Source organism: Pelobates fuscus, chromosome 1 (assembly GCF_036172605.1).
Source record: "Pelobates fuscus isolate aPelFus1 chromosome 1, aPelFus1.pri, whole genome shotgun sequence".
In the NCBI taxonomy this organism is placed as follows: domain Eukaryota; kingdom Metazoa; phylum Chordata; class Amphibia; order Anura; family Pelobatidae; genus Pelobates; species Pelobates fuscus.
In genome coordinates this window covers 25315604-25332955 of record NC_086317.1, presented here as the reverse complement: position 1 = coordinate 25332955, position 17352 = coordinate 25315604, and the positions used below count along the sequence as shown (strand labels likewise).

At 41.6% G+C, this 17352-nt stretch overlaps 1 protein-coding gene across 7 annotated transcripts in view; it reads right to left on the bottom strand.

Moving 5' to 3' along the window:
• Positions 1-3326: 3326 nt before the first annotated feature.
• Positions 3327-17352, bottom strand: part of ACP6 (acid phosphatase 6, lysophosphatidic) — a 38129-nt gene continuing 24103 nt past the window's right edge. For all 7 annotated transcript variants that reach the window (XM_063446791.1, XM_063446763.1, XM_063446815.1 and 4 more), the window contains exons 9-11: positions 14814-14903; positions 13605-13770; positions 3327-3888 (exon numbers count right to left, since the gene is read on the bottom strand). In XM_063446791.1, coding sequence (XP_063302861.1) covers positions 3742-3888; positions 13605-13770; positions 14814-14903 — 403 coding nt within the window. In that variant the 3' untranslated portion in view covers positions 3327-3741. The remainder of the gene's footprint in view (positions 3889-13604; positions 13771-14813; positions 14904-17352) is intronic.

Sequence of the window (17352 nt, the reverse complement as noted above, 5' to 3'; positions counted from 1 at the left end):
TTAAAACCAAACTCTGCATCAACTGTGTAATTTTCCATGGGAGTTTTGCCATGGATCCCCCTCCGGCATGCTACAGTCCAGGTGTTAGTCCCCTTGAAACAACTTTTCCATCACTATTGTGGCCAGAAAGAGTCCCTGTGAGCCCCTGTTTTAAAATTCGCCTGCCCATTGAAGTCTATGGCGGTTCACCTGGTTCGCGAACGTTTGCGGAAGTTCGCATCCGCCGTTCGCAAACCGAAAATTTTGTGTTTGCGACATCACTAAACATGACACCATTTCTTGCTGAGGCAAAATATTTTCCCTCTAGATGGGAGCACCCATCACTTTAATTTTAGGAAGATAGCTCTTCCTGAGTCTGGTATAATACCAAGGATTGGGACAATTCATAGTGGTTCACATAGAAGCACAACTCTGCCCTACTGTAGCACTCTCCCAACTGCTTCATATGCCTCCCTCCCAAAGGAAGCACACAAACCTACTTTACTATCCACTGTTAAAAAGTGAGAGAGCTCCAAGGGCTTCAGTGGCAATACTCCAGATTCATCCCCTTCTTATGTAACCCACACTTTCAGAATGCGGAAGCCCAATATCCATACTGCTCTTTGGAAACTGCAGGTCATACCAATATACATGATTTCTGGATGAACACAATAAATTTGTCCTCATGCCAACAAATCAAACAGAAGTTTCCTGACCTCAATGTTTTCCTTAACTCATGACAGTAAAGACCTTGAAATTAAATAAAGCGCATTTATGAGCACTCAATGTGGTACTGTCACCCCTTCAAAGAGTATTTTTTTTTTCTGCTGTCCTGATATCAAACATACTATAAAAATAAGATTGCGCTAAAAATACATAAGAATTACTAATATGGCAAAAAAAAAAAAGCATGAAAACAGACATTGGTAAGAAGGATCCAATTATAACAAAATGTAATATTGTAGCAGAACATAACGTATATATGTTTAGGACAAAACGTAGACGTACTGGCAAGCGGAGGACAACCTCTTTCATTTGCGAGACATTGGTAATTTCTTGTTACGGCATACATTTAGCTCCCCGGGATCGATCCTTTTAACGAAGTACCTAATTGTTATATTGGACAGTAACGACCAAAGACGTGGGCTTTATACTACCCAAACCGGCTTCTGTTTTATGATCAAGCCCATCGAGTTATTAACTAACTGGCGCAAGAATTTGGCTACTCATCAGATATTTCCTTCTGGGGTCACTGGCTTATTTCCACTCTGCCTGTTTACCAATTAATTGCTATTATACAATATATACATTGTGGTGTGCAACAATATTACATTTTGTTATGATTGGATCCTACTGGGGAGTTACCGCTTCCTCACACTTTTTTTGTTTTACTATATTACTCAATAAATCTTGTGTATTTTTAGACTAATCTATTTTTTTTTTTATAGTTTATAGTGATCTTTTATTGTTAGTCATCCTTATTTTTAAGATACACAGCTTGTATTCTTGGTTTTATGTGACTTTGGCCAGTGCTTTTATTTTCTATCTATTTTGTTAGTGTGGGGACTTTTCCTCGTTCTCTCTCCTGTTCAGATTACAGATATATGTTTTAGGGTTTATTCACTAAACAACAAAGGCCAGGGAATTCAAATCCAACAACAAATTGGAGGATAAATGTTGTAACTACAGTAACACAAAGCAGTGCTGGGTTCATTTTTGAAAGATTGAAGGGTTCGCCCTGAATCCCTCCTGTTTCAATGCTGCTGTGGTCTCCTAACATTATATTCGTAATCAAATCCAGTTTGTGCTGAGCTGTCAGGAAAGCTTATTCCAGTTTCATCTTGCAGTGTTTCTAGCTGTGAAGGGATTCAAAATTACTAATAACCCAACTAGTGACTATTTTTAGACATAAACAGATTACAAGAATTTCTGGTGATGAAGATTCCCTGGTTCCAAAATTATATGACTGACAGGATTCAGTGCGTGAAAGTACATTTTATGAATACAGTGCAGAAGTCAAATACCATAATGAATTCATACCTGAGAGCAATTTCTCGTTACGTTGATATTTCTTTCAGACATTTGTCTATAAGCTCCCATTTCAGACGCCTATGTCCTTAAAGGGACACTATAGTCACCAGAACAACTACAGCTTATTGAATTTGTTCGGGTGAGTAGAATCATTCTCTTCAGGCTTTTTGCTGTAAACACTGTCTTTTCAGAGAAAATGCAGTGTTTACATTACAGCCTAGTGATACTTCACTGGCCACTCCTCAGATGGCTGTTAGAGATCCTTCCTGGGTCATGGCTGCCTAAAATGCATCCAAACATTCAGTGTTTCCTCCCTCTGCATGCAGACACTGAACTTTCCTCATAGAGATTCATTGATTCAATTCATCTCACTGAGTAGATGCTGATTGGCCAGGGCTGTGTTTAAATTGTGCTGGCTCTGCCCCTCCTACGGGGAAGCATTGGCCACCACTTCTGATGTCAGCAGACTGCTTGTTTTTGTTTTTTTAGGCAAACAGCATGCAGAGTTACAGTTTCTGGCTTGAATACAGTAAGATTTTGCTATATTTATAGATGGTGGTTTTAAAACACTATAGGGTCAGGAATACATGTTTGTGTTCCTGACCCTATAGTGATCCTTTAAGTACAATATCATAGAGCAGGCATTGGCAACCTTCGGCACTGCAGATGTGTTGGGCTACACCTCCCATGATGCTTTGTCAGCATTATGGGTGTAAGAGAATTATGGGGGATGTAGTCCACAACATCTGGAGTGCCAAAGTTTGCCTATCCCGGTCATAGAGCAATATTTTTACCACTCGAATTCATTTATTGCTCTGTTCTTGCTAAGGCTATTAATAAACACACCAAACACATGATGCACTTTAGCTTGCTGATGTGCCTTATTTGTAGAGTGTGTTCCACACCCCCTCCTGCCCATTCTGGTTCTTTAGCTCCGGTTGTTTCCCTAAAATGCCAATACAATCCAAAGATACCATAAAACAGTAGGAACAAATGACGCTGTGAGTTTCTGACAGATTTATGGAAGGTTTTGCAGTATCCTTAACGGACCCCAGTGATGTATTCTACCGCATGCAAGCCAAGAGCTGAAGAGGATACACAGAGGGAAGAGGGAACCCGGACCCCCACAGCCACCAGACTATCACCGGAGAGGTCACTCTCAGTGGTATTTGTAGAATATGCAGACGCGCAAGTGACAAATGTTCTTTACATATAGAAAAGTCAACTCCCTTTTAAAAAAATAACATGGATGGGGTTATAAAATATCTTGATTTATAATAAAAAAAAATTATATAATTTTGTGACATTTTAATAAACGATCTCAACAGGGAAGTCATTTTATTGCGCAATTACTTTCATGGTTGATAGTACGAATCAATGTGGAGTTGTACATTGTGTTATTATACATATACTGTGATTAGACATATACCATGTTCATACCGGTGTTAGCACCAATTATATATACACATTGACTGTACAGCCCTGAGAAAATACCAATTATTGTGGTACTATCCGCAGACCCAACTAATGTAGAAAACCCAATGTTCAGTTTCAGATAAAAAAAATAATAAAAATAAAAATTAAAGGTTTTTCCCTTTTATAAAACATTTTTTGGTCATATCCATGTTCAATAAATAATTCCAAAATGTTCAGTGAAGGTGCCCTGATCATATTTTGAGGCAGTAAATTGCAGTTAGAAGCAGCATTGGTGGTTGACGTGGGATGACATCGCTATTTCTTTGCATCTTTCGTGTGGTGGGTTTCCTTATCAGAACAGACTTTACTGTACTCTTCGGGGGTGACAACATAATCAGAGAGTGTCCTTAGAAAATCCTTTAAAGGGCAAAGTCCTGCTTGACATCCTTTTACGATTTGCTCCTGGGGGAAAAACAAATTTAAAATCATAAACAGTCAAATCAGGTGTTTTGCAGAATTCACATATCTATTAATTCCCCCTATTAAAATAAAAATAAAAATTGGCAAATAGATCATAACTGCATTAAAATTAGCAGAAAAATATGAGTTTAGTTTTATTTTTTTTCATTGAAGAGAGTGTTAACCTCATTTCACTTAGTAAAATCAACAAAGCCTAAACCGTTGGATATATCTGTACTTAATCAATCTAGTTCAATATTTTAAATAATATGGAAACATCTACCAGTTTTGAGATCGGATGCCTTTTATAGGGAATTATGTCAATTTATATTTAGGAGTTCTGCATGGAAAGGAAAATCCTTGGGATCTTTTTTTTATCCCCAAGTACAATCCTCTGAGACCTGGCTGAAATGTTTGGGTGTGATCAAATGTGGTGTCAATATGTGTAAATATTGTGTTCATGTACACAAGAGGACAGACTTATCCTCAGTCACATGTAGATAATATCAAGGATTTTATTAACTGTTCATCAAAAGGAATAGTGTATTTAATAACTTATAAACAATGTAGGTCAAATGAAGCAAAGATTGTAAAACGAGAATAGCAGAACACATCTATAGCATTAGAACAGAATTTAAAAAACAAACAATCAGAATATGTGCAGAGGGAGACTTGTCTCAATTCTCCTTCCAAGGAATACAGACATGCAGGTTGGGACCCAGGGAGGAGAGATTTACAAAAAAAATTTTTTAAAAAATGAATGTTTTGGATCTTCACTTTGCATACAAGGGGCCCCACCGGGTCTAAATTTGGAGCATGATCTGAACCAGATATTCAGACAGTAGATTTACCATGTAGGGGTACGCCAGATAGAGTTATGGGGTAAAGAGCCTGTGTACCCATATGATTTGATCAATATCTAAGAATTTAGGAAAACAGGAATTATCTATATTCGCTCATCGAACTATCTCGGTTGTATATTATGGATGGCAGTGAGTGCGGACCTTTTGGAGCAAGGTGGTGAAACTTTCATTTGGGATTAGTCCAGCACCACAGCCTATCTGAAACATCAGCCCGAAGTGACCACGGTATTTTTATTTAATTTTTTCTTCCTTCTGTGGACATGTTTTCCTCATTGGGACTGGGGTGCCGGCACTAAGAGTCTACAGAATTTTCCCTGGAGTTTGATGTAATTTGCGATCATTAAACTGGGTGAGTTCTCTTTTATGCTTTTATCAAGCAAATCAAATGTAATATTTCAACGTAGCAACATTATAAACTATAGACTGTAAGCTCGTTTTAGCAGGGCCCTCGTAAACCTATCGTTCCTGTAAGTTTTCATGTAATTGTCCTATTTATAGTTAAATCCTCCCTCTCATAATATTGTAATGCGCTACGGAATCTGTTGGCGATATATAAATGGCGAGAATAATAATAAAAAAAACTAAGGGTGTGTGATGATTTCTGAGTTCTTCCTGGATTGGGACTGTAGATACAAAAACTCCTATGGAATGATTAATTGGGAGGGAGAGGGTGATATCGAATTGTTAAACATTTGTACATGTACAATTCATTAAACTTTTAAAGGGAATCTCCAGTGCCAGGAAAACAATCTATTTTGCTGGCACTGCTGGCACTGCAGGTTCACACTCCCTCCCATCCCCCAATCTCCGAAAACCCTTTCAGTCACTTACCTGAGGCAGCGGCGATGTCCCTTGTCGCTGTCTCCTCCTCCGCGCCGCTCCTCCTACTGTCTCCGTCGCCCGGTGGGCGAGTCTGATCCCGCCCACTGGCCGAGGAGACCTAATGCTCATGCACGGCAATGCCGCGCATGTGCATTAGCGCTCCCCATAGAAAAGAATTGAAAAATAATTTCAATGCTTTCATATGGGGAAATGAGCGACGCGGGAGGTCCTCACACAGCGTGAGGACGTCCAGCAACCCTCTAGCAAAGGAAATCTTTGCTATAATCCACGAAGTTCCCTCTAGTGGCTGTCTAGAAGACAGCCACTAGAGGTGGAGTTAACCCTGCAAGGTAATTATCGCAGTTTATAAAAAAAACGGCAATAATTACAGTTGCAGGGTTAGGAGTAGTGGGGGTTGGCACCCAGACCACTCCAATGGGCAGAAGTGGTCTGGGTGCCTGGAGTGTCCCTTTAACCCCTTAAGGACACATGACGTGTGTGACACGTCATGATTCCATTTTATTCCAGAAGTTTGGTCCTTAAGGGGTTAAGGACACAGAGATGTGAAACTTCTAAATACGTTTGACTATTTGCAAGGGGGGTGGGGTGATAGAATTTAAATTAATTGGTTCATTAAGGAACTGGAAACAACTTGTTTGACAGCATTGAATATCACTTGTAACTTTTAAGGGGTTTAAAAAATTGGGACAATTACTGCCTGAGTTTCCATATAAAGGGGAAAGTAGAACTAGGCTCCGGGCACCATAACGGCTTATTCTAGTTGTTATAATGGAAAGAGGTTGGAATTGGCTGAGACATTTGGAAAAATAAAAACAGGGCTCTGACACTTACACCATTGTCCTCCTGCTGTAACCTAGTTGAGGCAGAAGAAGACTTACATGAGCCCATTCCAGCTTTGGTCAGCAATGTTCCTAACATCAAGATCAGGAGCAAAGACTCAGACCATCTACAATGAATAGCGTGTGTGAAAGCGTCACTACAGGGCAGCATTATTGATCAGAAATCTAGACCATTATACATACTACACTTATTATCCACTTCATTCATTAGTTATCAGTGGGGGCTGGTGGGGCACCAGACTGGACATGGGAATAGACATGGGAATATGACTTGTCCCCTATTTTTCTCGCAATCATGAATAGGAAAATGCCTAAATGGCACCACCACCTCCACAACATGTGGCCAATACCATACATAGGGAATAAAGTGTATAGACAAGATTTAACAAAAATAAATGAAAATTATATATATCACAGGAAGCTGCTGTTGGAGTGTTGCCAGTCACACTCTTCACACAGAGAGCGGTGCCTTAATTTGCTATACAGGGGAGGCAGGGGGAGGCATGTGGCAGACACTGCGGTCAGTGGGTGCTTGTATATTACAGGGGGAGCTGGGTGGCAGGCACTGCGGTCAGTGGGTGCTTGTATATTACAGGGGGAGCTGGGTGGCAGGCACTGCGGTCAGTGGGTGCTTGTATATTACAGGGGGAGCTGGGTGGCAGGCACTGCGGTCAGTGCATCAATAAGACCAGTCAGGCAGTGCAGTGGCCAGAAAAGGGAGTGCACAGACGCAGATTGGTGGCAGGCACTTCATATTACAGCCGTGCCTGCCACCATTTGTGCAAATTAAAACAGAGCGAGGCCGGCTTGCACCCTCCCGTCCTTCTGATAACAGAGCTAGCAGCCACTGCCAGCCTCTTACACAGGGACTTTGCCTAAAAATCTGATAAGGCTTTTTTTCCTTTTTCTACTCTACCTAGCAACAGCAGAAAGGTACAAAAAGGGGAACTGCAGTCACTTATTTTTATAGGAACAGAACATTTCAAACAATCATATTAAAAGTGTTCGTTTACACACACAAAAGTTAAAAACTTGATAAAAAAAAAACCTATCCCGCACTCCTATTGTAAGGGTTTAAAAGGCAACTATTACTTATTTTTCAGCCCTTTCTGCACTGCGCTCCTCACGGTCAGTCCCCCCCTCTTGGACTGAGACCATCAGTGTTGATTTCATGCAATCCAATGCCTCGAAATGGAGCAGCATTAGGAGGATTGTGCGCTTGCACTTCAATCAGTTGCATTGTGTCAATCAATTTTTGCTCTAGTAGCAGCATTTGAACTAACCAACTTTACTCTGTTATAGCAGAGGAAGACGGCCACTAGAGGGGTGTTAAATCTGCAATGTAAACATTTTATTTTGTAGACTTAGACAGGGGCACTGAACTCTGAAATGGTCTGAGTGCCTTTTGTGTCCCTTTAAGGTGTACAGAGTGTCCTTTAAAAGAAAAAATGTTGTCCATTTAAAAACTAGAGTGGGTTAAATATATCAGCAACATTTTCTATTCTATGTATGTATATAAACCCGGTTTCAGGTAGTTTCAGGTAGATTCAGCCCCACAAAAAAAAAAGTTAATCGATGACTCCATTCTGGAGTACGGTTAAACTGCAGATTAGCTGAAGCAAGGCAAGGCGATTACGGAGGATTGTTAAGAAAAGTAAAAAAATAGTGAGCGCTGCTCCAAACACTGCAAAACAAACTAGAATTTATGAGAAAGGAATAAATAGTAATGACAACACCGATGATATAAGAGCCCACAATGCTTTGGTCTAGCACAGAAAGGGTTGAAATGGATATTTCTTGTCAAGTGCCAGCTCAGTGTGTAGGAGACGTGATCGCTACAAAGTATTCCTTATTAAAGGGACTCCAGGGGGAAATCATCACTTCTTGGTTTTTCCAACCTAACAAAATCATCCATACACGGAGGCTTTCACGGCTTTAAAACTACATAAATCATGATTAATCAAGTTTATAAATGGAGGTGGTTACAAGACTAACGATTGAAGAACTAGACACTGATCAAAGTGCATTGCCGAATGTGAAATATATCCTTCTAGAACTGAAATCTCAGAAGAAAATAAAAAGGATGACTAAACCAAGTTGTTTTTTGTTTGTAAACTTAAAGGATTACTCCAACCACCCTCCCTCCCCTTATAAACCTGCAAAATAAGCTTTAAAATAAATAAATACAAATTTCAAAAAACTTGGAAACCAGCACCAAGTGAAGAATGGCTGAGATTCATCTAAAATCAGCATACAGGTGATACTCGAAAAATTAGAATATCGTGCAAAAGTTCATTTATTTCAGTAATGCAACGTAAAAGGGAAAACTAATATATGAGATACACTCATTACATGCAAAGCAAGATAGTTCAAGCTGTGATTTGTCACGCACTTATGACAAATCACGGCTTGAACTATCTTGCTTTGCATGTAATGCGTCTATCTCATATATTAGTTTCCCCTTTTACGTTGCATTACTGAAATAAATGAATTTTTGCACGATATTTTAATTTTTCGAGTATCACCTGTATGTACAGAAAACAAGTGAGTAACTGAAAAGAAGAGGACTAAAAAACTAATTAATACGGCCAATATAGCCACTATTAGTTTACTCTAGTCAAGTGATTGGTGACTTGTAGCCAGCTGTGCATCATGGGAAAGGATTTTCAAAAACCTAAACAAGGCTAACCATTCTTGCTTTTTAATCTATAACTGATCAAACCAGTGGGTTTTAATGCCTTTAGAACAGCATGGGATGCCCTGTACATCCGGTGCAAGCAGAGTCCCATATTTAGTGGCCCCACTTATGGCACTTCCTACTTGCTAGCACTGATCACTAATTGTGCAGGACTGATCACTATGCGATTGTCAACGACGGCATGGAAGCGCTGTAGAATGAGGGGAAAATCTCCCTGTCATGCTGCATTCTCCAAGTACAAAGTGCTCTGACGTCTGCAGAGGGAATCCTTATGAGTTAGGGTAAGGGTAGTGTTAGTTTGGGCTAAGGGTTAATGCAGTTCAAAGTTAGAGTTAGTGGAAGCATAGGGTTATCGTTACAGTTGGTATATTGTTAGTGAACATTAACTACCAAAAATGTATATAGTTTCTATACATATGAGGCAATTAACAATCAGGATTCTATTTTGAGTTCTTATTCTTTAGTTGCACTAGATGTAAAAAATATTATATAGGGAGTTTCCATTTTTTTAGCATTTTCAACACTGTGTTGATACCTAATATTGTGTTAGGTATACTTACAGTACATTAAAAGTAACACATTTCAGGTTTTGTTTTGGTTCAGATGTTGTACAAATATCTGCATCTTTACGGGATTAGAAAATAGGTGTAAAATGCTTACAATTTGTTTATAAATTAGCTGCTGCTGCTGCTGAATGTAAGATTTCAGGTTACATTATTTTTATTTTATTTTTAAATCTCAGTTGTCCAAAATGTCCAAGATGCATCACCACATTCCCCAATTGCTCTATCACCTGCTATAAAGTGCCGTTATGCGATTGCACTTTGGCACAAAACCAAACAAACATGAAAACAATTGTTTTCCAAAACCATCTATTACTCCTGCATGTGCCCCATTAGCCCATACTCTTGTAGCTCACTGCAATTTAAGGTTTACATAGGGCCCTGGAATGGGGCACCTATGATAGCAAGGGGTGCAAAACACAGAGAGATTTTGGTCAATACTCCCATATAACATAAAGACATGATCGCCAGACAAAAAAAAAGTTCCTGCAGAAAACACCCTTTCCTTTTGCTCACAGATCAGCTGTGACTGAAAGTGAAAAAAAAAAAAAAAGATTTGCTAAAACCAAGATAAAATAATTTCTCATATTCTGCTCCTTTTATCCTGGTTTTGACAATTTACTACAATTCAATGTTTAGGGGAAAAAAAAAAACTACCATTGCTCTTAATTTACACCTGTGTATTTCTGGGGTTATCAGTACTATTTCATGCTTTTTTTTGCTATAATTTATTTCTATGGATCTGGTGTAATGTATAAAGTGAGTGCTGCACATTAATAAACAATACCTAATCTGCCATGCGAGATTGCAACAATAGCCACCAGTAACGGATTGTCTCCATATTTCCAAGGGCTCTACCATGATACCATAACTGATAAACACTCTTTGCTCAGTCAGTGCGGTCTGTTAGCTGCGAGGAACCTACTTAGATCCATTTCACCATTGTTTTTATCGTGCTGCCGGAGGGGGGTTTAAATCTCTTCATGATGACTTCCCAAGAAAGTGCTGATGAGCTGAATAAGACGTCTTAACTTAATTCCCTCTGTAGATCAATAAATGAGAAAATATACATCTGCCCTTGTGCTTCGCGCTCACTGTATTAACCTCTATCCGGAGTCCTGCTGTGGCATTCGGTTAAGGAGAGGGTTCTAACTGCACAGTGTCCCCCAGCAGTGCTTTGCAATGAGGTCAATTAGTGCTACAGTGCAGGGACTCTGTCTGCCAGAGACTCATTTTCTATAATCGATGGCAGATGGGAGAATGCCTGCAGAGGGTTATCCCTACACATTGCCAGAAACCTGGTTCAAACCCGCTGCTGTTGGACTGCAACTCCCACAAAATGAAGCTAACCGACAAAAGCTTATCCAAACAAAAGATACAGAACTAAGGGGACATTTCTGAGCATAATCACACATAGCGGTCTTTCTACTAAGTATCAAATAACAGCAGAATGGCATTCAGAGGTCCAAACTCAGCTGTTACAAATTTGCTCATTTCACCCATATATGTAACCAAGCCAGCTGCTGATCAGAGCGTTAACACTGCTAGAGCCAAGTCAGTGTTTATTGAATAGACCCCATATTTTATTGACCTTCCTGTGTTATTGAAGGCAGATATTCCCATATAGAGCCTGTCTGTAAACGTTCCCTCCTAGAATTAATGAGTGAGCCCTATAGTATTAAGAAGTCATATTCCAAGTAAAATCAGTGGGTCCCACATAAATACCCCCGTCGGGTAGACATTGAACATGTTATGGTCCTGGAGTCCCCTTTATTCAGTGCTAAACCAATTATAACCAGTCTAACACTGAATGAGGGTCCCTGGCTTCGCATGGAGGTCTGGCTATGGCAGACATACACACTTCCTCTAGCCATACCAATTCACACCATCAATGGGCAATGTCTCTCTGCCAACCAGCTGGCCAGTGCTGTCTAGGCTAATGCTTCCTCATTAACCAAGCAGCACAGAGGGGATGAGCTGCTGGGGAATCTCGTTTGGCATCAAAATGTTAAAAACAGTTCAATACTGAATGGAAAGATAGTGCCAGGAGATGCAGGACACTATAACCATTTCAATAAGATAAAGCAGTTACAGACCCTAAAGTGTCCCTTTAACAAAACCTGGACTGATTTTAAGGGTGGGCTGAAAACCACTGGGCTGCAGCACTTCTGAACACAGATTTTTAGATCCTTTGAGAGGGTCCCATGTCACGCCATGTTTATTTTTTAATATTCCCTTTACATAGAGCAGAGGCTTTGTTGGTGCTATATATCAGAATATACTAGTAGTATAGTGCAAGAGGAAGCATCAAGAACTACAGGGGACTCTCTAAATATATTCCTGTATATGCAACATATATGGGGTGTTTAAAGAAGAATAAAAACCCATTGATCTTATTCAGATTTGGCTCTTGCCTCCCTAGTTAGTGATTTTATTAGAGTGGATGACCAGCATTATTCCTCGTTGAAGAGTAAACTCTGCCACCGGTTTTGCTCTGTAACTCAGCAGTGGAACGCAAGGTGATGGAGCATTGCAAAGTTAATAATGGGTAATCATGTTTTCACTCCCCTCCCCCTCCATAGCACCAGTGATATCTGATCTAGAGCCTGGGATCTGAGGGGAGGGGAATCTCAACAAGGCATTTAACTGTTAAAGTGTCACAGATGATTGGGCAAAGCAATAGACTGCTCTACTCATCCACGAGGTGAGCGGTGGAAGTTCAGAATTATGATCTGAACCCATTAACTCACTGTTCAGGACTGAAACCCTGATCTGGTCAATGTTACATGTGGAACCTGACAGAAAACTAGAAGCACAAGGCATATTAACGCTAAAATGAATATACTTAAAGGACCACTCTAGTGCCAGGAAAACATACTCGTTTTCCTGGCACTAGAGTGCCCTGAGGGTGCCCCCACCCTCAGGGACCCCCTCCCGCCCGGCTCTGGAAAGGGGTTTGGGGGAAAAACTTACCTTTTTCCAGCGGTGGGCGGAGTGCTCTCCTCCTCTTCTCCTCCCCGTCGGCTGAATGCGCACGCGCGGCACGAGCTGCGCGCGCATTCAGCCGGTCACATAGGAAAGCATTCATAATGCTTTCCTATGGACGCTCGAGTGCTCTCACTGTGAAAATCAATGTCAATGAGACAGCCACTAGAGGAAACAGGGGAAGGCTTAACCCATTCACAAACATTTATGAAAAAATGGGTTAACCCTAGTTGGACCTGGCACCCAGACCACTTCATTAAGCTGAAGTGGTCTGGGTGCCTAGAGTGGTCCTTTAATTTTCTGACCAAGGCATCAATTTAATATTGTTTGGAAGCTTTTTTATAAACAATTTAATGTTTTTGGATAAACTCTGCATCGTGCAACAGCACCACGCCTCCTTCACCCTTACTGCAACAGCACCACGCTTCCTTCACCCCCGTCCAGCACCACGCTTCCTTCACCCCCGTCCAGCACCACGCTTCCTTCACCCCCGTCCAGCACCACGCTTCCTTCTTCACCTCGTACTGGAACAGCTGCCCCGCCCCAACATCTTCTCGCCTCCTTTATCCCCATACTGCACCACTTCGCCTCCATTACCCCGTTGCCCAACATCATGTCGACACCTTTATCCCCATACTGCAACAGCACCTTGCGTCCTTCCTCCCCCTCCCTCAAATGCAACTCGCTTCCTTCAACCCCCTCCCTCAAATGCACCTTGTCCCCTACATCCCTCTTCCTCAGCTCATTCAAACAATACTCCTACAACACCTCACCTCCTTTACAAACCTGGTATTAAATAAATACATATGGAGTTATTAAGTATAGTAACAAATTAATGAAAGTATCATGGTACATTTGATAAAACAAAGTAGGATTTCTTTTACAATTACAATTCACTGTGAGAAGGGTTCTCTATGCAGTATCTTACCTCGCCATTGTAGTTGAGCCGTGCAAACCATTCTTTGGATACCTGGTGCTGATACAGTTCCAGTGTTAAGTCAGACGCATATGGAGGCCACCGCTTGTTAAAGATCCCCAGAGCCATAAGAATTGGTATTATGGTCACATCATGAGTAGCATAGAGATAGAGTTTCCTGAAAGGATTAAACATTTAAAGCTTTCTTCGAGCTCTGAAGAACGTTTGTGCTAAATTACACCTTATAGCCCAGTGTCCTACATACAAAGCCCATGGTATTCTAGATCCAAAATAAAGAGAACTAAAGCGAAACAAATGCCAATATCTCAGTCGTTTTACAGTGGAACCTCTCCTCACTGCAAAGATGGTGAGCCGAGATAGGTGGGAGAGAGGTACAAAGGAAGGAGAAAAAGGGAAAGAGTGAAAGAGGGATGACAGAGAAAGAGAAAAGTGGGAACAAACAAAAACTTAAACGTGACAGACCAATAAATAGTGGGGATAAAACGCTGAACTGAGAGAAAACCAGAAAGACTGAAATATAAGTGAGAGGCAGACAAAATCAGAGCTAAGAGGTTTGAATAGGGAAAAGGATCCAGAATAGGGAGATAAGATGAGGAAAAAGACACCTGGAGAGAAGTCTCGCTACATCTTGCAGACTATTTACCCTTTCTCGATGCCACAAATAGGAATATAGATTGGAAGAGGAGGGCACAGGGACAGAACAAAAATAATGCATCATTTATTTACCCGTTCCCCGCTTTAAAAAAAAAAAATACTTAGGCAGTTATCCAGAGCAAGAAAGTTAAAGATAAAGAAAGGAGGCAAAGGGAAAACAACAATTATTTAAGGCATATGATGCTTTTTAAAATGTGATTTTTCTCCATGTTATCGTTCCCAATCCAGTAATATTTATTTTGCTCTTTGTACTAAACTCTCCCGCTAGAAGGTGGGCAGAGTTCTAATACCTAGTTCAGAGTACCACCATTCTGATAATTAACATTTTATTTCCTGCCAGAGATAAGGCCTTAAATAATTGTTGTTTTCCTTTTGCCATCTGTGAATTGCATCATACAGCATGTAAAAGGCATGTAAAAGGCATCCTACGTACACCTAAAGGGCAAACGGAGACCCAACCAGCCTCCAGGCTGAGAGATGAGGTAAACTATAGTCTCCCACAATCACAATTCATGGCCATCAGGCTTTCTAACAATCTATACATACCTGGACTGCGTGTCTGCATGTTCTATTGTGTCCAGCATGTTACTTTGCAGAGCATGTAAGAAGGGTCCCACACTTAACTTTAATATCTCCCTGAAATAGAAAGAATAAAGTGACAAACCATTGATTACGACAGATAACCAATATAATCTTGTGTTCTTGGGAAATCAAAATATCATGTCACGGGGCGTGGCCTGACTGTGAAGCTGTACAGTTGCACATGCTATGGGCTCCTGGGCCTGGGCCTGAATACCGGCTGAAATCAGGGGCAATCTGTGCAATCCTGAACCCTAATCTACCACAAATTGCTCTGCAGAAGCTGGCGACCTGGGGGATACCCCACAAGCCTAGAATACCTGCCGGAATGACCGACCGGAGGCCTAGGGCCTGCACCAAGCAGGGCAGGGGAGAGACGGCCGCTCTCCCGGCCCGCAAACACATGCAGCACCCGCAACGCAAGGCTGCCCCCCCCCCAGGACCGGTGGGGGTTACCCCGGTCCAAATAGCCTCGACCAGCGTACCTCTGTGGACCTCCCACGCAGAAACCAGCCACAACCACGCACCATGCCTGCAGGTAGCCCGCCACACAAAAATGGCAGACATGCAGCCCGGTGGAGGAGAAAGGCCAGCGGAATACAACCCCAGCACAAGCGACTCACTCACCATCCGCCTGAACAACCTGTTCCCAGCCTTCTGGGCACGAAGTGGCGGAGCAGCAGCAGAAGCAGGAGAGCAGGAACATGGGGGGCCAACATGACAGCGCCGACCGGAGAGGGACTGGGCCAGCCTCGGGCAAAGCCTTAGTAAAGCAACCTACAAAACATGATGCTAGCCCATCTGGGCAGACGGCCATTAAGGGAACAACCCCAGTGCATCAACCACACAGGCAGAGACCGTCCCGCCGAAGGCGACGCAACACCAACACCAAGGCCTCCAGACCTGTCCCGATAGGGAAGGATCCGGACCCTAGAGGTACCCGAGTCCGTGGACACAGGATGCCGGCCATGCTACCGGCCCGGAGCTGGAGGGCGCAACCAGACAACTCCCGGCGGACCGACTACCAACGGGAACCCCCAATGCCGCAGACACGGTTCCCACCCAAAGGAAAGGGGTGACTACACAGCAAGCAGGCGGCCAGCCCCATGCTCATTACTGAACGCTGCCCGGCCACCTACAGCCACTGACTCTGCAGGACATAATTTCTCTTCCATGTATGTTGGTGACTATATCTATGCTATCTCCCTCCCTCCCAACTCCCCACATACATAAGCTATCAGGCTTACCACCACATCAACTGAGCTGCAGCTTATACCAGCTCTACATACCACCCTTGCCTGATCCCTCAGTAAAAGCGAGCAAACACTCTCACGTAATACCCACGGAGGTTCATTAATCATAATCATTATCATTTAAACCTACACACTCGCATGTTTCCTAATCCTATGATTTAATTTCTCTATGTGACATAATGGAAGTTTAAGCCTGTTCCTGAACCACTGATATATAACGTTTTCCATGTCACCGTCTCATCAGTATGTCAGTACACCTGACTACCTTTAAGCTTGCCTATAATATAAAATTGTGCATGCCATTCACATGTCCCGCATGTAAAGCGAAGTAAAGCCTGAGCACTGCTTTCGGGGCACCTCAAGCCTGTATGTATCAGTTATATGCACTGCAAAAAAAAATAAAAAATCATGGCACGGTGTCAGTAAACCTCTGTATTAAAGGACCAATTTAGAAAATCATGTTGGTTCTTATATTAGTTAGATTTTAGAAACCCTGGCCATTATCAGCCTATCAGTGTAAAGCTCACCGTAGAGAGGCACAATCATCTCTCACAAATCCAACACACAACATTACCCATAATCCCAGTGGATAGCGCACAACTCTGCATACACTGATTTTATGGTTTTCAGAGAGTAGTAATTGCAATATTATCTCGAAAATAGTCATCCCTCCAGAGAATTTGCATCAACTCTCTGATAAGTTGTGTGGAATCCTTCAGATCTGTGGGTTGTAGTACCACAACGGGTTGTAATAATTTATCCACATATTCCGAAAGTCGACTAGTCCGAGAGTTGATACCTGCCACTATGGGTCTACCGGTTGGGTTCTGCATACACTTGTGGACTTGGGGGAGAGTGTAGAAAACGGGGATTTTGTAGATTTTTATGTCTAAATATTGGAATTCTTCCATACTTAAAATAATCGAGATTTTTTCCTTTTTCAATTTTTTATAAATTACTGAAAATAAAAATGATGGGGTTGTTCTCTAGTTTTTTTTTTATATGTAATGGAATCACTCGGTAATCTACTATGTATTTCTAGAATATTTATATTTTTTCATTTGTCGGTTTCCTGCGGAGTAATATACTTACCGTATATACTCGAGTATAAGCCGGCCCAAATATAAGCCGAGGCCCCTAATTTTACCCCAAAAACCTGGGAAAACTTATTGACTCGAGTATAAGACTAGGGTGGGAAATGCAGCAGCTACTGGTAAATTTCTAAATAAAATTAGATCCTAAAAAAATTATAT